Source organism: Phyllobates terribilis, unplaced genomic scaffold (genome assembly GCF_046119375.1).
Source record: "Phyllobates terribilis strain yellow unplaced genomic scaffold, ASM4611937v1 Scaffold_5__5_contigs__length_657084704, whole genome shotgun sequence".
NCBI classification, from domain to species: Eukaryota; Metazoa; Chordata; class Amphibia; order Anura; family Dendrobatidae; genus Phyllobates; species Phyllobates terribilis.
This window is the reverse complement of record NW_027362765.1, coordinates 50,034,277-50,057,436: the sequence shown is the minus strand read 5'-3', so window position 1 is coordinate 50,057,436 and position 23,160 is coordinate 50,034,277. Positions and strand designations below refer to the sequence as shown.

Below are 23,160 nucleotides of genomic sequence, written 5' to 3'. Positions count from 1 at the left end.
AATCAATTTGTGAAGCACCTGAGTGTTCCAAGTGCTCACAATGCATCTAGATAGGTGCCTTGGGGGGTCTAGTTTCCAAAATGGGGTCACTTGTGGGGGAGCTCCAATGTTTGGGCACACAGCGGCTCTCCAAACGCAACATGGTGTCGCTAACAATTTGAGCCGATTTTCCGTTAAATTTGTTAGAGGACACCATGTTGCATTTAGAGAGTCCCTGTGTGCCCAAACATTGGAGCTCCCCCACAAGTGACCCCATTTTGGAAACTAGACCCCCCAAGGCACCTATCTAGATGCATAGTGAGCACTTGGAACCCCCAGGTGCTTCACAAATTGATTCGTAACAATGAAAAAGTGAAAAAAAAAACACTTTTTCATTTGTATGAATCAATTTGTGAAGCACCTGAGGGTTCCAAGTGCTCACTATGCATCTAGATAGGTGCCTTGGGTGGTCTAGTTTCCAAAATGGGGTCACTTGTGGGGGAGCTCCAATATTTGGGCACACAGCGGCTCTCTAAATGCAACATGGTGTCCGCTAACAAATTTAACGCAAAATTGGCTCAAATTGTTAGCGACACCATGTTGCGTTTGGAGAGCTGCTGTGTGCCCAAACATTGGAGCTCCCCCACAAGTGACCCCATTTTGGAAACTAGACCCCCCAAGGCACCTATCTAGATGCATAGTGAGCACTTGGAACCCCCAGGTGCTTCACAAATTGATTCGTAACAATGAAAAAGTGAAAAAAAAAAACACTTTTTCATTTTTATGAATCAATTTGTGAAGCACCTGAGTGTTCCAAGTGCTCACAATGCATCTAGATAGGTGCCTTGGGGGGTCTAGTTTCCAAAATGGGGTCACTTGTGGGGGAGCTCCAATGTTTGGGCACACAGCGGCTCTCCAAACGCAACATGGTGTCGCTAACAATTTGAGCCGATTTTCCGTTAAATTTGTTAGAGGACACCATGTTGCATTTAGAGAGTCCCTGTGTGCCCAAACATTGGAGCTCCCCCACAAGTGACCCCATTTTGGAAACTAGACCCCCCAAGGCACCTATCTAGATGCATAGTGAGCACTTGGAACCCCCAGGTGCTTCACAAATTGATTCGTAACAATGAAAAAGTGAAAAAAAAAACACTTTTTCATTTGTATGAATCAATTTGTGAAGCACCTGAGGGTTCCAAGTGCTCACTATGCATCTAGATAGGTGCCTTGGGTGGTCTAGTTTCCAAAATGGGGTCACTTGTGGGGGAGCTCCAATATTTGGGCACACAGAGGCTCTCTAAATGCAACATGGTGTCCGCTAACAAATTTAACGCAAAATTGGCTCAAATTGTTAGCGACACCATGTTGCGTTTGGAGAGCTGCTGTGTGCCCAAACATTGGAGCTCCCCCACAAGTGACCCCATTTTGGAAACTAGACCCCCCAAGGCACCTATCTAGATGCATAGTGAGCACTTGGAACCCCCAGGTGCTTCACAAATTGATTCGTAACAATGAAAAAGTGAAAAAAAAAACACTTTTTCATTTTTATGAATCAATTTGTGAAGCACCTGGGGGTTCCAACTGCTCACTATGCATCTAGATAGGTGCCTTGGGGGGTCTAGTTTCCAAAATGGGGTCACTTGTGGGAGAGCTCCAATGTTTGGGCACACAGGGACTCTCTAAATGCAACATGGTATCCGCTAACAAATTGAATGGAAAATCGGCTCAAATTGTTAGCGGACACCACATTGCGTTTGGAGAGCTTCTCTGTGCCCAAACTTTGGAGCTCCCCCACAAGTGACCCCATTTTGGAAACTAGACCCCCCAAGGCACCTTTCTAGATGCATAGTGAGCACTTGGAACCCCCAGGTGCTTCACAAATTGATTCGTAATAATGAAAAAGTGAAAAAAAAAACACTTTTTCATTTTTACGAATTAATTTGTGAAGCACCTAGGGGTTCCAAGTGCTCACTATGCATCTAGATAGGTGCCTTGGGGGGTCTAGTTTCCAAAATGGGGTCACTTGTGGAGGAGCTCCAATGTTTGGGCACACAGGGACTCTCCAAAGGCAACATGATATCCGCTAACAATTTGAGCCGACAATTTGTTAGCGGATATCATGTTGCATTTGGAGAGTCCCTGTGTGCTCAAACATTGGAGCTCCCCCACAAGTGACCCCATTTTGGAAACTAGACCCCCCAAGGCACCTATCTAGATTCATAGTGAGCACTTGGAACCCCAGGTGCTTCACAAATTGATTCATAAAAATGAAAAAGTGTTTTTTTTTTCACTTTTTCATTTTTACGAATCAATTTGTGAAGCACCTGGGGGTTCCAAGTGCTCACTATGCATCTAGAAAGGTGCCTTGGGGGGTCTAGTTTCCAAAATGGGGTCACTTGTGGGGGAGCTCCAAAGTTTGGGCACAGAGGGGCTCTCCAAACGCAATGTGGTGTCCGCTAACAATTTGAGCCGATTTTTCCATTCAATTTGTTAGCGGATACCATGTTGCATTTAGAGAGTCCCTGTGTGCCCAAACATTGGAGCTCCCCCACAAGTGACCCCATTTTGGAAACTAGACCCCCCAAGGCACCTATCTAGATTCATAGTGAGCACTTGGAACCCCAGGTGCTTCACAAATTGATTCATAAAAATGAAAAAGTGTTTTATTTTCACTTTTTCATTTTTACGAATCAATTTGTGAAGCACCTGGGGGTTCTAAGTGCTCACTATGCATCTAGATAGGTGCCTTGGGGGGTCTAGTTTCCAAAATGGGGTCACTTGTGGGGGAGCTCCAATGTTTGGACACACAGGGGCTCTCCAAACGCAACATGGCGTCCGCTAACAATTTGAGCCGATTTTCCATTCAATTTGTTAGCGGACACCATGTCGCGTTTGGAGAGCCCGTGATGTGCCTAAACAGTGGAGCTCCCCCACAAGTGTCCCCATTTTGGAAACTATACCCCTCAAAGATTTTATTAAGGTGTATAGTGAACATTTTGAACCCAGAGGTACGGCACATTATTTGTTTACATTAGGTCATCATATTGAATAAGTTTTCATTATTCTTGAGCGCAAGTGCTCGCTACTTGAGTTTGCATCGGGTACTCAGGTATGCACCATGTACAGCGTGTGCTCGAGTGACATGCTCGAGTCCCTGCTCCGCATGTTTCACGGTTATTAGACATCCAAAAAAAAACATGCGGGGATCGCTCGTGCATGGCAGGCAATCCCCGTAAAGTTTTTTGGCCGCGAAGCATATGGGGCAGAGACTCGAGCATGTCACTCAAATACCCACGATACTAAATGCATACCAGAGCACCCGATGCAAACTCAAGTAGCGAGCACTTGCTCTCAACACTAGTCGCCATATCGTCATCTTTTTTTCTTACTTTTGAAAAAAATCCCAACCCCAGCCCTAACCCTAGCACAACCCTAGCCCCAGCACAACCCTAGCCCCAGCACAACCCTAGCCCCAGCACAACCCTAGCCCCAGCACAACCCTAGCCCCAAACCCAGCCCTAACCCTAGCCCAATCCTAACTCAAGAGTTTATTTTTGACGCCGTTCCTTGTGCGGTATAAGTGATTAGACGACTTTATTCTTCGGGTCGGTGTGATTACAGCAATGCCAGAATCATATGGGGTTTTTATGACTGACAGCTGTCACACACTAAAAGACGCATTTTTTGTAAAATCTAGTTTTTGCATCGCCATATTTTGAGAGCTATAATTTTTCCAAATTTTGGCAGACAGTCATGTGACGGCTCGTTTTTTGCGGGATGACTTGACGTTGTTATTGGTGCCATTTTCAGGCACGTGACATTTTTTGATCGCTTTCTATTCCGATTTTTGGGAGGCAGAATAAACAAAAACCAACAATTCAGGAATTGTTTTTTTTTTTTTTTTTTATTCTGTTCCGCGTGTGGTAAAATTGATGAGGCAGCTTTACTCTTCGGGTCAGTACGTTTACAGCGGTACCACATTTGTATAATTTTTCTATGTTTTGGCGCTTATACACAATAAAAGCTATTTTATAGAAAAAAATATTTTTTAGTATCGCTTTATTCTGAGAGCTATAACTTTTTTATTTTTCGGCTGATGGAGCTATATGGCGGCTTGTTTTTTGCGGGACGAGATGACGTTTTCAGCGGTATCATTTTTATTTATATGCGTCTTTTTGATCGCGTGTTATTCCACTTTTTGTTTGGCGGTATGGTGATAAAGCATTGTTTTTTGCTTGGTTTTTTTTTTTTTTTTTTTACCGTGTTCACTGAAGGGGTTAACTAGTGGGACAGTTTTATAGGTCAGGTTGTTCCGGACGCGGCGATACCAAATATGTGTACTTTTATTGTTTTTTTTTTATTTTTTTTATAATAATATTTATTGATGGGTACATTATATTTTTATTTTTGGTGTATTATTTTTTTTATTTTTTTATAATATTTTTGCACATTTTTTTTTTTTTTTTTTTTCCACTTTCACACAGTTTATACACTTTATTACTTTGTCCCACTCTGGGACTTTCACTTTTTTTTTTCTGATCGCCTGCATGGCACAGGAATGGAGCACCATCCCTATGCCATGAAGGCTGTCAGAAGTGCACAGTGTGAAGATTGCTTGGAGATGCACTGCGCATGTCCAAGCAATCTTCCTGCTCTCTGGTGACCCGGATGTTGTCATGACGACATCGGGTCGTCATGGCAACACCCGGGAAGCCTTTGCAGACTGCGCTGGAAGCCGGAAGAGGAGGTGAGTATCGGCGATCACCTCCCCTTGCCCCCGCAATGCCGCGATCGACTTCGATCGACTTCGATCGCAGCATCGCGGGGGTTAATGTGCTGGGAGCGGTGCGTGACCGCTCCCTGCACATAGTACCGGGTGTCAGCTGTGACAATCAGCTGACACCCGGCGGCGATCGCGCCCGCACAGCCTGTGTGCGCGCGCGATCGCCATGACGTACTAATACGGGTCTGGCTCTTAAGTCCCAGGGCACAGACGCGTATTAGTACGTCAGATGTTATTAAGGGGTTAAAGTGCAGCCTTTAAGTGCACATTAGAAATACAGTGGCTTGCAAAAGTATTCAACCCCTTATGCTTTTTTAGCTATGTTTTTTACATTGCAAACAGTGATTAAATATTTTTGTAATCCAATTTGTGTGTGATGCATCAGCACTAAATACTCTAAGTCAAGTGAAGTCAGAAAAATATAGGCAAAATTTAATTTCTGAGATAAAACAACTACAAATTGGAATGTGCATATGTATTTACCCTTTTGTTATGAAGCCCCTAAAAATTACCTTCGTAAGTCATATTCTTAGGGAAAGGAAGTCCACCTGTGTGCAGTCTAAGTGTCACATGGTCTGTCAGTATATACACACCTTTTCTGAAAGGCCACAGAGGCTGCAACACCATTAAGCAAGGGGCACCACTAACCAAACAACACCATGAGCACCATGGAGATCTCCAAACAAGTCAGGGACAAAGTAGTTGATAAGTACAAGTCAGGGTTGGGTTATAAAAAAAAAACCCAATCTCTGATTATCCCCCGGGGCACCAGCAAAACCATTATCATCAAATGGAAAGAACACAACAAACCTCCAAGACAGGGCCGCACACCAAAACTCTTAGCCCGGGCAAGGAGGGCATTAATCAGAGAGGCAGCACAGAGACCAAAGGAAATACTGAAGGAGCTCCAGAGGTCCTAAACAGAGACTGGAGTATCTGTCCATATCAGGGCTGTGGAGTCGGAATCGATATAAAATGGACTGACTGCAACTCCTAAAATATATAATAAATTGGGTACAGTAGTTCAATGTAGTTTGTGGGGAATATTTTTTCATAAGAATTTGGGAAAGTTATGAAATGTCCTATAAATGTCTGTCCTATTCCTAATCTAAGGGTCTGGACTTTAAGCTGAAATTTATCACTTAAACATGAGCCATGTATGAGGGAGTCGGAGTCATGGAGTCGGTAGCATGGAAATTGAGGAGTCGGAGTCAGAGGTTTGGCTTACAGACTCCACAGCCCCATAAGAGTCGTGGAGTCGGTGCTCATTTTGGTGGAGTCAAGAGTCGGACTCGGTATAAAATGGACCGACTCCGACTCCTAAAATATATAATAAATTGGGTGCAGTAGATCAATGCAGTTTGTGGGGAATATTTTTTCATAGGAATTTGGGAAAGTTATGAAATGTCCTATAAATGGCTGTTCTATTCCTGATCTAAGGCTACATTCACACACAGCGTTTTTGCTGCGTTTTTTGAGGATACGTTTTTCAGCTGCAAAAACAGATAAGCTTTTTAAAAAACCTCATCATCTAAAAGGTTTTTGAGCTCATAGATAATGTTTTAAATAGCAAAAGCAGATTAGGAAAAAGCCGAACAAACTGACATGCTCATTCTTTGAGAGGATCCATTTTTGAGCCCAAAAACGAATCCTCACAAAACGATGTGTCTGAATGTCATATCTTGAAACCCATTGACTTTGCTGGGATGCCCAGAGTCACTGCATTTTACTGCAAAAAAAGGATCCGCAAAAACGCTGTGTGTGAATCATGGCCATAGCCAGCGAGGGGCAGGGGGGGCAGTAGCCCCCCCCCCTAGAAGCAGGGGCACGCACCTATCAAAACTCACTTGCATGCTGCAGAGCTCCCGTTCTGCAACAGCTCCAGACTACAGGGGGCAATCTCCCCTCCTCTGTCCTGTCTTCTGACGTCTTCACCAGAGAGAGGAGGGGGAGGGGTGCCTGCCTGACACAGGATCCGATTCCTGGGCCCCGAGCTGGAGAAAGTGAGAAAGTGAAAGAACTACTGCTCATCTCTGTCACAGGATGGTAACTAATGCTAATATTGTAGGTGATTATTATGTGCTCTCTGTACAATGTGTGAACTATATGTGCAATGTACTATTTGCTGTCTGTAGCTGTCATCTATCACACTCTATCCCTCCATCTATTCATCTATCTATCCATCTATCTATCCGTTCATCTATCCTTTCATTTATCCCTCTATCTATCCATCCATCCATCTATCCATCCATCTATCTATCTGTCTATCTATCCATCCTTTCATCTATCCCTCCAGCTATCCATCCATATGGCTATCTATCATCTATCTATCCATATATTTATCCATCAATCCCTGTTTCTATCTTGATAAGTACAATTAAACTGATGAATGAGAGTAATGAACAACAGCTAGAAGAAAATTTAGGTTTCAGTATGTTTGAGATGGAAGGCCACAGTGCTGTTCATGTAACTGAGGAACAAACAGATATTACAACAGAAGAACAGCAAAATTATACTTTAGAAATAGTTGATCTTGTTGAAGCTGCTTCAAAACACTTTCATATTCATCACATGCGCTGTGTTGTGCACACGCTGCAGCTGGCAATAAGAGATAGTCTACAAGAGGGACATGTAGGAAATCTGATTGGAAAAGTGAGGAAATTGGTTATTGCTGCCAGAACCCCTAAAATTGATTCCATCTTGAAGAGACGTACTGGGAAAGGGGCAATTGTCGATCAAGCCACTCCGTGGGGCAGCACTTATTTAATGATTGAGCGATTGTTTGAATTAAAACCGTTTCTTATAGATATGGCGAACCCTCAGGTAACCCTAAATGAAGGTCAATGGACACAGGTGGCTGAATTGAAGGCATTGCTTAATCACCCATATACCGTGACTAAAAAATTACAAGCTGAGGATTTAACTCCTGGCATTTTCATAAGGGAGTGGAAGAACTTGCTATTTTGCCTGTCCCAAAGAGGAGGTTTAATCGCAGATGGCATTTCTGCTTCAATGAAATGGAGAGAGACACAGCTATTGGAAAATAAAAATTTTCTGGCTGCTGTTTATGTGGACCCAAGTCATCATATACTGCTTGATGATCAACAGCTTACTAAAGGAAAAGAAGCTCTGACTGAGGTAGCAGTTAGGATGAGTGGCCTACAGGAGGACTGCCAGGCGCAAGAGGACTTGGGTCTTGACAGTGCTACTGCTGCCATATCTTCATCCTCATCAGATGAGGAGTTTGACTTTGACAAGTATTTGGATGACATGGAGCAGGCAAAGCGTTGCCGCAAGTAAAAAGATTTCACTCCATCTCCTATAGCAATCAGATTGACCATATTTCAGCAAAATGTTTCACTTGCTGTCAAAGAAATAGAAAAATTCAACCGTTCATCAAAACTGACTGTGCATGAGGCAATTCCTATATACCCGGAAATTGTTAGAGATGTTGCCCATGTGGTTACGGCTTGGCCTCCAACCCAAGTTAGTGTAGAGAGGCTGTTCTCTAGCCTTAAAATTATTAGGTCAGATTTGAGGTCATCTATGAAGGAGGATCTGATGGAGGCGATACTATTTCTTAGAACAAATTCATAGACTGCACAAATGTTATTTAGTATGTTTTTGTTGAAAACGGGTTTTTGCCACTTACATAGTTTATTACATAGTGTTATATATATATATATATACATATATATATATATATATATATATATATATATATATGTAATCGATATTACATAGTGTATTACATATTTACAATTTATTACAGTTTTTTGTGTTCTAAAATTGTATTCCAATAAATATATATTATGTTCTACAGTGCTGGCCAAAAGTATTGGCACCCCTGCAATTCTGTCAGATAATACTCAGTTTCTTCCTGAAAATGATTGCAATCACAAATTCTTTGGTATTATTCTCTTCATTTAATTTGCTTGCAAGGAAAAAACACAAAAGAGAATGAAGTAAAAATCAAATCAATGATCATTTCACACAAAACTCCAAAAAAGGGCCGGACAAAAGTATTGGCACCCTCAGCCTAATACTTGGTTGCACAACCTATATCCAAAATAACTGCGAACAACCGCTTCCGGTAACCATCAATGAGTTTCTTACAATGCTCTGCTGGAATTGTAGACCATTCTTCTTTGGCAAACTGCTCCAGGTCCCTGATATTTGAAGGGTGCCTTCTCCAAACTGCCATTTTGAGATCTCTCTACAGGTGTTCTATGGGATTCTGGTCTGGACTCATTGCTGGCCACCTTAGAAATCTCCAGTGCTTTCTCTAAAACCATTTTATAGTGCATTGGAAGTGTGTTTTGGGTCATTGTCCTGCTGGAAGACCCATGACCTCTGAGGGAGACTCAGCTTTCTCACAATGGGCCCTACATTATGCTGCAAAATTTGTTGGTAGTCTTCAGACTTCATAATGCCATGCACACGGTCAAGCAGTCCAGTGCCAGAGGCAGCAAAGCAACCCCAAAACATCAGGGAACCACCGCCATGTTTGACTGTAGGGACTGTGTTCTTTTCTTTGAATGCCTCTTTTTTTCCTGTACACTCTATGTTGATGCTTTTTCCCAGAAAGCTCTACTTTTGTCTCATCTGACCAGAGAACATTCTTCCAAAACGTTTTAGGCTTTCTCAGGTAAGTTTTGGCAAACTCCAGCCTGGCTTTTTTATGTCTCGGGGTAAGAAGTGGGGTCTTCCTGGGTATCCTACCATACAGTCCCTTTTCATTCAGACGCCGATGGATAGTACGGGTTGACACTGTTGTACCCTCGGACTGCAGGGCAGCTTGAACTTGTTTGGATGTTAGTCGAGGTTCTTTATCCACCATCCGCACAATCTTGCGTTGAAATCTCTTGTCAATTTTTCTTTTCCGTCCACATCTAGGGAGGTTAGCCACAGTGCCATGGGCTTTAAACTTCTTGATGACACTGGGCACGGAAGACACAGGAACATTCAGGTCTTTGGAGATGGACTTGTAGCCTTGAGATTGCTCATGCTTCCTCACAATTTTGTTTCTTAAGTCCTCAGACAGTTCTTTGGTCTTCTTTTGTTTCTCCATGCTCTATGTGGTACACACAAGGACACAGGACAGAGGTTGAGTCAACTTTAATCCATGTTAACTGGGTGCAAGTGTGATTTAGTCACTGCCAACACCTGTTAGGTGCCACAGGTAAGTTACAGTTGCTGTTAATTACACGAATTAGAGAAGCATCACATGATTTTTCAAAGGATGCCAATACTTTTGTCCACCCCCTTTTTTAGGTTTGGTGTGGAATTATATCCAATTTGGCTTTAGGACAATTCTTTTTCTGTTTTTTTCATTGAAGACAAATTAAATGAAGAGAATAATACCAAATAATTTGTGATTGCAATCATTTTCAGGAAGAAACTGAGTATTATCTGACAGAATTGCAGGGGTGCCAATACTTTTGGCCAGCACTGTATCTAAATATCTTGATTATTGTATCATAAAAATGATTAAATGTCTGATGTTCACATTGTACTACAATACATTTTTCACTTAAATATAAGCAATATATGTGGGAGTCGGAGTTGGAGTCGTTGTAAGGGAAATTGAGGAGTCGAAGTCACAGGTTTGGCTTACAAACTCCACAGCCCTGCACAGCCCTGGTCCATATGATCACGATAAGCCATACACTCCATAGAGGTGGCCTTTATGGAAGAGTGGGCAGAAAAAAAGCCTTTACTTACACAAAAAAATTGTAAGGCTTGTTTTGAGTTTGCCAAAAGACATGTGAGAGACTCCCCAAATGTATGGAGGAAAGTGCTGTGGTCAGATTTTACTTTTTGGCACCCAAAGTATATGCTATTTCTGGCGCAAAACAATACAGGTCATCACCCCAAGAACACCATCAACACAGTGAAACATGGTGGTGACAGAAACATGCTGTGCGGATGATTTTCGGAAGCAGGGACAATTTTGGGAAGTAGGGACAGGGAAAATAGTCTGAGTCGAGGGGAAGATGGATGGTGTGAAATACAGGGATATTCTTGAGCAAAACCTGCTTTAGTCTGTCAGTGATTTGAGATTAGGATGGAGGTTCACCTTCCAAGAAGACAATGAGCCAAGGCATACTGCTAAAGCAACACTCTAGTGGTTTAAGGGGAAATGCGTAAATGTTTTGGAGTGGCCTAGAGAATCTGTGGTCAGACTTGAAGACTGCTGTTTACCAGAGGAAATCATCTGATTTGAAGGAGCTGGAGCAGTTTTGCCTTTAGGAATGGGCAATCCCATACGACTTCCTCATCCTGCCCTATTTCTGTCAGTATCCCTCAAGGCTATGTCCTGACACCTCTACACTTCTCTACCTGTAGCTTTCACCTGGGACAACTCAAAATCCTTTGACTTCCAGTATCATCTACAGTACAGACCAAAAGTTTGGACACACCTTCTCATTTAAAGATTTTTCTGTATTTTCATGACTTTGAAAATTGTACATTCACACTGAAGGCATCAAAATTATGAATTAACACATGTGGAATTATATACTTAACAAAAAAATGTGAAACAACTGAAAATATGTCTTATATTCTAGGTTCTTCAAAGTAGCCACCTTTTGCTTTGATGACTGCTTTGCACACGCTTGGCATTCTCTTGATGAGCTTCAAGAGGTAGTCACCGGAAATGGTTTTCACATCACAGGTGTGCCCTGTCAAGTTTAATAAGTGGGATTTCTTGCCATATAAATGGGATTGGGACCATCAGTTGTGTTGTGCAGAAGTCAGGTGGATACACAGCTGATAGTCCTAGTGAATAGACTGTTAGAATTTGTATTATGGCAAGAAAAAAGCAGCTAAGTAAAGAAAAACGAGTGGCCATCATTACTTTAAGAAATGAAGGTCAGTCGGTCCGAAAAATTGGGCAAACTTTGAATGTGTCCCCAAGTGCAGTTGCAAAAACCATCAAGAGCAACAAAGAAACTGGCTCACATGAGGACCGCCCCAGGAAAGGAAGACCAAGAGTCACCTCTGCTTCTGAGGATAAGTTTATCCGAGTCACCAGCCTCAGAAATCGCAGGTTAACAGCAGCTCAGATTAGAGACCAGGTCAATGCCACACAGTGTTCTAGCAGCAGGCACATCTCTACAACAACTCTTAAGAGGAGACTTTGTGCAGCAGGCCTTCATGGTAAAATAGCTGCTAGGAAACCACTGGTAAGGACAGGCAACAAGCAGAAGAGACTTGTTTGGGCTAAAGAACACAAGGAAAGGACATTAGACCAGTGGAAATCTGTGCTTTGGTCTGATGAGTCCAAATTTGAGATCTTTGGTTCCAACCATCGTGTCTTTGTACGACGCAGAAAAGGTGAACGGATGGACTCTACATGCCTGGTTCCCACCGTGAAGCATGGAGGAGGAGGTGTGATGGTGTGGGGGTGCTTTGCTGGTGACACTATTGGGGATTTATTCAAAATTGAAGGCATACTGAACCAGCATGGCTACCACAGCATCTTGCAGCGGCATGCTATTCCATCCGGTTTGCGTTTATTTGGACCATCATTTATTTTTCAACAGCACAATGACCCCAAACACACCTCCAGGCTGTGTAAGGGCTATTTGACCAAGAAGGAGAGTGATGGGGTGCTACGCCAGATGACCTGGCCTCCACAGTCACTAGACCTGAACCCAATCGAGATGGTTTGGGGCGAGCTGGACCGCAGAGTGAAGGCAAAAGGGCCAACAAGTACTAAGCATCTCTGGGAAGTCCTTCAAGATTGTTGGAAGACCATTTCCGGTGGCTACCTCTTGAAGCTCATCATGAGAATGCCAAGAGTGTGCAAAGCAGTCATCAAAGCAAAAGGTGGCTACTTTGAAGAACCTAGAATATAAGACATATTTTCAGTTGTTTCACACTTTTTTGTTAAGTATATAATTCCACATGTGTTAATTCATAGTTTTGATGCCTTCAGTGTGAATGTACAATTTTCAAAGTCATGAAAATACAGAAAAATCTTTAAATGAGAAGGTGTATCCAAACTTTTGGTCTGTACTGTATATGCTGATGATGCTCAGATCTACCTCACTAACCCAGACATTACCGCTCTCCTGTCCAGAATCCCAGAGTGTCTATCAGCCGCATCCTACTTATTCTCATCACGCTTTCTAAAGCTCAATGTGGACAAAACTAAACTCACCATCTTGCCTCCATTCCACTCAACTACCCTACCTGATCTATCTATCAAAATAAACAAAATCATGCTTTCCCCTGTACCGGAGGTTCATTGCCTCGGAGAAACCCTTGCCTTTGCCTTGTCCTTTAAACCGCGAATCCAAGTTTTTACCACTAATTGCTGCTTCAAATATTTCTAGAATCCATCCTTTTCTCAACCCTGAATCTAATAAAATGTTAGCGCATGCCCTCATCATTTCCCAGCTTGACTACTGCAATATCCTCCTCAGTGACTTCCCAGCTAACACTCTCGCACCTCTCTAGTCCGTCCTTAACTCTGCTACTTGATTAATCCACCTCTCGCCTCCTCTGATTCTCCCCTCTACAAATCCTTTCATTCACTTCCAATTCCCTAGAATCCAGTTCAAACTACTAACATTGACCTACAAGGCTGTCCATAATCTGTCTCCTCCATATATCTCCAAACTAACCTCTCGTTATCCTCCCACACGAAATCTCAGGTTCTCCAATGACCTTCTTCTCTCCTCCAAGACTTCATCCTCTGGAAATCCATAATCCAAAACATCCAATTATCTACCACATTCACAACTTTCAGATGCCACTTGAAACCCATCCCTTCAAGATAGCTTACTGCCTGCAATAACCCCACTGTCACCTCACCACCAACGGAGCTGCTGGAAACCCCTAACCTATGGTCTCCTTCCCCATTACTGTAAGCCTGCAGTGGCAGTGCCCTCTTCCCCTCTGTTCCAGTCTACCAATCTTAGTCTTTTCATTGTAATTTATATTTGTATGTTGTATTGTAAACCCTTCTTTACATGTACAGCACCATGGAATCAATGATGCTCTAAAAATAAATAATAATATTTTCCTAAAGTCTACACATTAGTTATGCCAGTAGAAAGGCAGCAAGCTTGGACATACGTCATCCTTTTTCTTATTATTAAGGTTGTTCCTGTTCATTCCCCTGATTAAATCACTTTAGCAGAGCTCTGCCAGACAAAATCTCCCTAATTTCAAAATTAGATAGCTGAATTTCAGACATCCTATCACTACAAAATGGCGTCTATGTGGAAGTTGAATCTGTAACTTCTTTCCATTTAGTGGTTCCTACTCACCTGAGTCATCATCGGTAGGAATCTCCTCTTTACGCTGCACATCGCTTCTTACATATGTCTCTATGGTATTAATATTGTTCAGATCTTTACCCTGTAACAAAGTCACAGACAAACAGAGAAGTCATATCTATGATCAGTTCTAATCCTGTCATCTCCACCATTATCATTACACAAGTATAAAACATGTAATACTGGTGGATAAAACAAAACCTTCACAGCCGTCTACACATCATAAGGGAGATCTCATGACACCTTCTCTCCATTTACCTCATGATCCTGAAGAATGTTGGTATTTTCTTGTTTACAGTCCTGTAGAACAGGATGGGGCCATCTTTGAGGTGTTGTCCTCTTACTGGATAGAACTGGAGGAAACACATACAGGGACTGAATTCATTCTTTACACAAAGATAATTAATTATAGGTCGCGTATATTTAGTCTGGTCTATTACCTGGTGATGTGAGGGGCTGGGGAACCTCCATCATGACGTTCTTGTACAGATCTCTGTGTCCATCTAAATACGCCCACTCCTCCATGGAGAAATAGACGGTGACGTCCTGACACCTTATAGGAACCTGACACATATAATGATACAGTCATCCCCCCGATCCCTTCATAGCATTACTGTATAATGTCCTAGCATTCCCAGCAGTGTCACCTCTCCAGTCAGCAGCTCAATCATCTTGTAGGTGAGTTCTAGGATCTTCTGGTCATTGATGTCCTTAAGTATCAGGGGGTGATGTGGTGGCCCCATGATTTGGCTCAGGAGTCTTCCCCATCCATCAGACACAGGGGCCTGACAGCACTCACTAGAGGTCTTCTTCACTACTGTGTAATCCTGGTTATGGAGAGACACATTAATAAATCTCACTACAGACATTTCCAGAGTCCTCACCTCTCCAGTTCTGTCCATCTGTTATTCCCATAGATAAGAATGATGTAATGTGACGTCATCAGAATCTCTCACCTCTCCAGTAAGCCGGAAGAGAATCTCTAGGGTGAGGCGTAATATCCTCTCCGCCATCTTGCCCCTGTCACTATCCATCAGGAAAATTCTCTTATATAGAAGATCTCCACTGAGAGGATCCAATATTGTAGGAACCTGAATGGGAGATAAGCCAATGTAACATCATAAAGAATTACTTGAGATAATAAGGGGAAACCTATGAGGAAATATAACTAGTAGATGTTTACTACCAGTAGTTAGAAGTATTCCATGTGTGGTTATTGAAAATGGTTTCCAAGTGGAAACTGTTTTATTGAAATGAGCCGCTAGTAAGAAATTTGAATTTGCCGACATCGGTGAACTAAAGGGGTATTCCCATCTCTAACATCCTATCCCAATATGTAGTAGGTGTAATATAATAATATTAGCAAATAACTCCAATTAGAAATGTAGTAGTTTTTCTGATTCGCTATGTCGCTTTCCACATTTAGGGCACTGCAGTAGCTTAGGCATCCATTTCTCTGATGATTGACCAGATTTGTGTTCTGAGTAAAATATTTCCCACATTCTCAGCATAAAAATGGCTTCTCCCCTACGTGAATTCTTTGATTCACCAGAGTTGACTTCTTTGTAAACCATTTTCCACATTCTGAACATGAAAATGGCTTTCTCCTCTGTATGAGATCTCTGATGTACAACAAAATATGATTTAGTGCTAAAACTTTTGCCATAAACTGAACATGAAAATGGCTTATTTGTTTGAATTCTCTGTTGTACGATATTTGAGTTAATGATATAATATTTCCTATGTTCTGAAATTAAAGTAACTCGACCCCTGTATAATTTTTTTGATGTGCAAGAAGATTTGCCTTAAAACTGAAAAGTTTGTAATATTCTGAGCATAAAAATGGTTTTACCCCCGTGTGACTTCTCTGATATCTAACAACATCTAATTTAAGTTTAAACCTATTTCTACATTATGAACATGAAAATGTTTTTCTACTGTATGAATTTTTAATCTTATTGCATGCAAGGCAATTAAGTCTCCTCATACTGGCATGCCAGGCCTGGCATGTCATTCTCCACAAGGAGAAACCTTACCCCTTAGATCCTAGTTTTATTGTTGAACCTTTTTTTCCCATATTCAGAACATGAATATGGCTTCTCCCTTGTGTGACTTCTCTGATGTATAACACATTTTGATTTAAGGAGAAAAGAATCTCCGCTTTCTAAAATGAAGTAAATGGCTTGTTTTCATGAACAGTTTCAGGAAAAACAAAAAACATTTCCCACATTCTGAACATAAAAAAGGCTTTTCACTTTAGTGAATTCTCTGATGTGTAATGAATTTGTATTTGTATCTAAAATATTTTTCACATTCTGAACATGATAATGCCTTTTTCTTTCTGTGAATTCTCTGGTGTGTTATAAAAGATAATTTTTTATGAAACATTTCCCATATTCTGGACATAAATATGGCTTCTCCCCTGTGTGAATTGTATGATATTTAACAAGATCTGATTTCTGGCTAAAACATTTCCCACATTCTGAACATGACCATAGTTTCTTTACAGGGTGGGTTGTTTGCTCTTTATCACCACTTTTGTGTTTTTTTTTTAATCAAGTAAATTTTTATTCATTTTATAACAGTTGCACATATACAAAGAACATTCTCAACCTATGTGTTTAACCCCCTCCCTCATACCCTGCACCCCCCCACATATGTTATTCAGAATACCATATCGTAGGTATATGTCCACACAAAACAGAATAAAACAGGCCGATCAAGACAAGCCAAGTCAAAAGGCACAGAACCGTTTGGCATTTGTTAACACAATATGCAGTGATTCCATAACGACTGGTACACATCTAACAAGACCCTATCGATGCTGGTAACTGGTTGTCTCCAAGCCAGGGACCCCATAGTTTATCAAAATATTTACTTCTATCCCTTTTGAGGTATACCCTTTTTTCCAATGATATAAGGGACACAACTTGTTTAATAAACTCTCTGTCTGTCGGGGGAGTTGCAGAAATGCAGTTTTTAGCAATCAGTTTTCAAGCAATGTATAGTAATCGCGCTATGGCAAGTTTCCCAGTCTCAACAGTACTCAGCTCGTCTACATATCCCAGTATGCAGGTGAGAGGGTTACTAGTCACCAAGCACCCATAGGCTGACTCTATATAGCCCCAAACTGCTCCCCAATATGTGTGTAAACGCGGGCATGACCATAACATGAAATACAGCAAGATAAGACTTTGCCAGCAATGAATAACCTTGTAAGCCCTCAGAATCCTCCTGGATGGAGAAAGAAGAATGTTGTGAAGAAAAAACGGAGAGTGGTGGTCATGGGGGATTCCCTGTTAAGAGGAACAGAGGCCGCTATCTGCAGACCAGACATAACCTCAAGAGAAATGTGCTGTCTTCCAGGAGCAAAAATTAAAGATGTGTCTGACAGGATATCAAGACTCTTCAGACCTACAGATCACTACCCATTCCTGCTAATACATGTGGGGACAAATGACACCGCAAGAAAGGACCTGGAAACCATCTGCAGTGACTTTGAAGACTTAGGCAAGAAAGTGAAAGAATTGGGAGCGCAGGTGGTCTTCTCATCCATCCTCCCAGTGGATGGCCATGGAACAATGAGGTGGAATAAGATTCTACAGGTGAACAACTGGCTACGTCGATGGTGCCGTCAACAAGGATTTGGATTTCTGGATCACGGAATGAATTACCTATACGATGGACTACTTACTAGAGATGGGGTGCACCTTACGAAGACTGGAAAACGTGTATTTGGAAGTCGCCTTGCTACACTCATCAGAAGAGCTTTAAACTAGAACAATGTGGGAAGGGAAGCAAAAGGCCAGAAAAAGCCATACAGCTGACAAATACTATTGAGATCTCTGCTACTGGAAGTGGAAAAGAAGAACAAAGACAAAAAAATCTAAATAATAAAAATATGGGAGGAAGAGAAACCAATCACAAACTAAAATGTTTTTATACAAATGCACAAAGCATGGGCAACAAACAAGGAGAATTGGAACTACTAATGCAGGAAAAGGAATATGATGTCATTGGAATCACTGAAACTTGGTGGGACGATACACATGATTGGAATAAAAGGCTAAAAGGATACAACTTATTTGCAAGAAACAGACTTGATAAACGAGGAGGAGGTGTTGCATTGTATGTTAGAAAAGCGTATATCTGCACAGAGATTGAAGCTTCAGAGACTGGGAGTTCTGTGGAAACTGTTTGGGTAAGAATACAAGGAGAGAACAACGGAAAGGACACCATTGTAGGCATTTACTACAGGCCACCTGGGCAAGCTGAAGATATGGATGAACTCTTTATGTATCAAATGACCAAGTTCTCCAAAAAATATGACGTAGTGGTCATGGGAGATTTCAACTATCCAGACATTTGTTGGGAATCTCTCTCAAGTAAAACTAACAGGTCAAGCAAATTCTTATCCTCTCTTGCTGACAACTTTATCTTCCAAAAGGTAGGGGAGAAAACAAGGGGATCTGCTACTTTGGATCTAATCCTTATAAACAGGGAGGAAATGGTTGAGGAGGTAAAGGTGGCTGGGACCCTAGGAGGCAGCGATCATGCTATTATAGAATTTTGGATAACTAGAGGAGGAAGACATGTGAAGACTCAAACTTCAAGGTTAGATTTTAGAAAGGCAGATTTTAAGAGACTCAGAAAGAGAATAGGAGGGATCCAATGGCTGGATGTCCTTAAGGACAAAAATGTCCAGGAAGGATGGGAAATTTTTAAAAATGAGATTCTGAAAGCACAATCGTTAACAATCCCGAAAAGTAGGAAGAATGGGAAGCATTTAAGGAAACCAGGATGGATGAACACAGAACTTAAACACATGCTAAAAAGAAAGAAAGAAATGTTTATTAAATGGAAAGAGGGAGGCATATCTAAAGAAGATTATAATGCAGTCTGCAGATCCTGCAGGGCACGTATCAGGTTAGCTAAAGCTGACAATGAATTAAGGCTTGCAAGAGATGTCAAAAGCAATAAAAAAGGATTTTGGGGGTATGTCAAAAGTAAAAGAAAAGTCAAAGATGCTATAGGATTTTTACAGGATGAAAATGGAGAAATGGTAAGAGAGGATGTTGAGAAGGCCGAACTTTTTAATTCCTATTTTGCATCTGTTTTCTCTCAGAAAGAAAATGTAACATCAACTGATCTTCACTGTCCTTTTAAAGGAATAGAGGAATCCAAGTTATCAGTAAACAGAAAGATTGTGAGGGAATATTTAGCTAACATAAATGAGTTCAAGTCTCCAGGTCCAGATGAATTACACCCCAGAGTACTGAAGGAGATTGTAGAAGAAATTTTAGAACCACTCTCCATAATCTTTGAAAATTCTTGGAGAACAGGAGAAGTCCCAGAAGACTGGAGAAGAGCAAATGTTGTTCCTATCTTCAAAAAGGGGAAGAAGGTGGACCCAGGGAACTATAGGCCGGTGAGTCTGACTTCTATACCAGGAAAGATCTTTGAACAAATTATTAAACAACATGTATGTAAGTACATGGATAAGAATGAAGTGATTAACCAGAGTCAGCATGGGTTTGTAACTAACAAGTCATGTCAGACTAACTTAATTTCCTTCTATGACAGAATCACTGACTGGGTGGATCAGGGAAATGCTGTAGATATAGTATATCTTGACTTCAGCAAAGCATTTGACAAAGTATCTCACATCATCCTTATTGAAAAAATGACCAAGTATGCAATGGACCAGGCAACTGTTAGGTGGATTCATAACTGGCTTAGTGATCGGACTCAAAGGGTGGTTGTAAATGGCTTCACATCCAGCTGGATGAATGTCTCAAGTGGGGTACCACAGGGCTCCGTCCTGGGACCTGTATTGTTCAACATCTTTATCAATGATTTAGATGAAGGAATTGAGGGTAAACTGATTAAATTTGCTGATGACACAAAGCTAGGAGGGATAGCTAATACTAGAGAAGAGAGAGAGAGGATTCAAAAAGACCTAAATAAACTGGAGCAGTGGGCAGCAACCAACAGAATGGTTTTTAACAGGGAAAAATGCAAAGTACTACATCTGGGCAATAAAAATGAAAAAAGCATATACAGAATGGGAGGAATAGAGCTAAGCAACAGTACATGTGAAAAAGACTTAGGTATACTAATAGATCATAGACTGAACATGAGTCAACAGTGTGATGCAGCAGCAAAAAAGGCAAATACAATTCTGGGATGTATTAACAGAAGCATACAGTCTAGATCACGTGAAGTCATTATCGGTCTTTACTCCTCTTTGGTCAGACCTCATCTGGAATACTGTGTACAGTTTTGGGCACCACATTTTAAAAAAGACATCGACAAACTGGAGCAAGTTCAGAGAAGAGCGACCAGAATGGTGACTGGTCTGCAAACCATGTACTATGAGGAACGGTTGCAGGATTTGGGAATGTTTAGCTTGCAAAAAAGAAGACTGAGAGGAGACTTAATAGCTGTCTACAAATATGTCAAGGGCTGTCACATTGTAGAAGGATCATCTTTATTCTCATTTGCACAAGGAAAGACTAGAAGCAATGGGATGAAACTAAATGGGAGGAGACACAGATTAGATATTAGAAAAAACTTTTTGACAGTTAGGGTGATTAATGAGTGGAACAGGCTGCCACGAGAGGTGGTGAGTTCCCCTTCAATGGACGTCTTCAAACAGAGGCTGGACAGACATCTGTCTGAGATGATCTAGTGAATCCTGCTTTGAGCAGGGGGTTGGACCAGATGACCCAGGAGGCCCCTTCCAACTCTACCATTCTATGATTCTATGTGCAATATTCCTGCTTCCTGTTGAGCGCACCTCGGGCATCCAGAATCAGTTCTAAGACATATTTAAAACATAATTTTAGGTGACCTGTACACTCTGTGAATGATATAGAGCTGCGAGAGTCGTTTGGGCTCACAAAGCAAAAGATTAGGTATGTATTCCAGCACCGAAGCCCACTCATCATCTGTGATAACACAAACATCCGTCACACATTTCCGTTTAACCAACAGAGGGAAATTCTTAAGGAAGACAAAGTAAAGGTCATTGTAGACACTGGATATTACTCCCTTCGCGGCTCCATTAGAGCAAATAGTGTCCAGTACCACATCTCTCTGAGTTTTAACATCTTTCATTTTACATTGGGCTCTATAGGCATGTTTGACAGTATTGGTAGAAGCAACTATCAGGTAAAAAAAACTATTTTTGCAGACAGTCAAAGGATTTAAGCCCCTCATTGCCGATCACCTGGTGAATGTACTGTATACCCATATTCTTCCAGTTCCCGAACTCAGTTAATTTGGCAAATTCGGAAAGTAAGTCATTATTCCAATTGAGTGTGCACATTGATAAGTATATGACCTCTCTTATTTGTTTGACTTTACACCAAACCTTGAAAATTAAGTCCAATGTAGGGTATACTACTAGACGCCCAAACGTCCCTGCCTCCAAGCTTCCCACAAGGGGCCCCTGTTCCACAGTGTTTTGAATAATTTTGCAGACCGAACTGCCTGTGTCATTTTCTTTCCATCCCTTGATATGTTGGCATTGAGCCGCCAGGAAATATAACCATGCATTGGGCAGTGCTTGGCCACCATCGTCTTTTGGTCTCTGCAAACTTTCTAGTGTTATTCTGGATTGCCCTTTAAGCCAGATAAAATCTCTGAAAAGCATGTTTATCTTAGATAGTGGGAGCCAAATGGGAGCATTATGAGGAATATATTAAATCTGAGGCATTAACACCATCTTAATAAGATTTCACCTGCTCACCACAGAGAGTTGGAGTTTACACCATGTCGTTATTTTGCACTTAATTTAGTCTAGAAGAGGCAGTAGATTCTGTGTTTCATAATCTCTAAGAGGGGACGATATTACCAACCCTAAGTACTTGAACTGGGAAACCACCTCTATATGGGTATGTTGAATGTCTGAACGGTTTGCTTAACAATCTTTGATCAGACCTGTTTAAAATGTTCAGAAGATAGATCTTTGCTTTGCTCTTCATATTTATGCTGGGATATGCCGTCATCTTCTGCTTTGAGATCTGAAATTATCTGATATCGTTGTAACTTCCTGGAACAGTCATCTGCCAAAAACATAACCTGTATTAAAAGGGTTGTCCAGTTAAAACATTTTATCACCTATCTAAAGAATAGGCGAACATTTACTGATTAGTGGAAGTCCAATTGTTGGGACCTGGGTTGATGAGCAGAATGAGGAATTCTTATGCTCAACAAGTCGCTTTTATCCCTGTTACAAAGTAGAGCAGCAGGTCAAATGATAGACGAAAGGATCATTACAATGGAATTTTCTTACTTTTACCGTGCCAGAGCTGATGCTTAACCCTCCCTCCTGATATCCACCTTAAATTCAATACTGCTTAATAATTCTAGGGAATCTTCCCTTATTCTTTTAACCACTTCGCGCCAGAGCCTGTTTTTGCCTTCGTGACCGGGCCAATTTTTTCAATTCTGACCACTGTCACTTTATAAAGTAATTACTCTGGAACGCGTCAACGGATTCCCCTGATTCTAAGACTGTTTTTTCGTGACATATTGTACTTCATGATAGTGGTAACATTTCTTCGATATCACTTGCGTTTATTTGTGAAAAAATCAAAAATGTTGAAAATTTTGCAATTTTCAAACTTTGAATTTTCATGCCCTTAAATCAGAGAGATATGTCACACAAAATAGTTAATAAATAACATTTCCCACATGTCTACTTTACATCAGCACAATTTTGTAACCAAAATTTTTTTTTGTTAGGGAGCTCTAAGGGTTAAAAGTTGACCAGCGATTTCTCATTTTTCCAACAAAATTTACAAAAACATTTTTTTAGGGACCACATCATATTTGAAGTCACTTTGAGGGGTCTTTATGACAGAAAATACCCAAAAGTGACACCATTCTAAAAACTGCACCCCTCAAGGTGCTCAAAACCACATTCAAGAACTTTATTAACCCTTCAGGTGCTTCACAGGAATTTTTGGAATGTGGAAGAAAAAAATGAACATTTAACTTTTTTCACAAAAATGTTACTTTAGACCCAATTTTTTTTATTTTCGCAGGGGTAACAGGAAAAAATGGACCCAAATTTTTTTGTGCAATTTCTCTTGAGCGCGC

The 23,160-nt window shown here is 41.2% G+C and overlaps 1 protein-coding gene across 3 annotated transcripts in view; it reads right to left on the bottom strand.

Annotated features, from left to right (window-relative positions):
* LOC141271904 (uncharacterized) overlaps window positions 1-23,160 on the bottom strand; it is a 90,321-nt gene that overhangs the window by 15,632 nt on the left and 51,529 nt on the right. For all 3 annotated transcript variants that reach the window (XM_073682126.1, XM_073682128.1, XM_073682127.1), the window contains 6 exons: window positions 21,997-22,121; window positions 15,009-15,143; window positions 14,700-14,879; window positions 14,493-14,616; window positions 14,311-14,405; window positions 14,044-14,134 (listed from right to left, as the gene is read on the bottom strand). In XM_073682126.1, coding sequence (XP_073538227.1) covers window positions 14,044-14,134; window positions 14,311-14,405; window positions 14,493-14,616; window positions 14,700-14,879; window positions 15,009-15,143; window positions 21,997-22,121 — 750 coding nt within the window. The remainder of the gene's footprint in view (window positions 1-14,043; window positions 14,135-14,310; window positions 14,406-14,492; window positions 14,617-14,699; window positions 14,880-15,008; window positions 15,144-21,996; window positions 22,122-23,160) is intronic.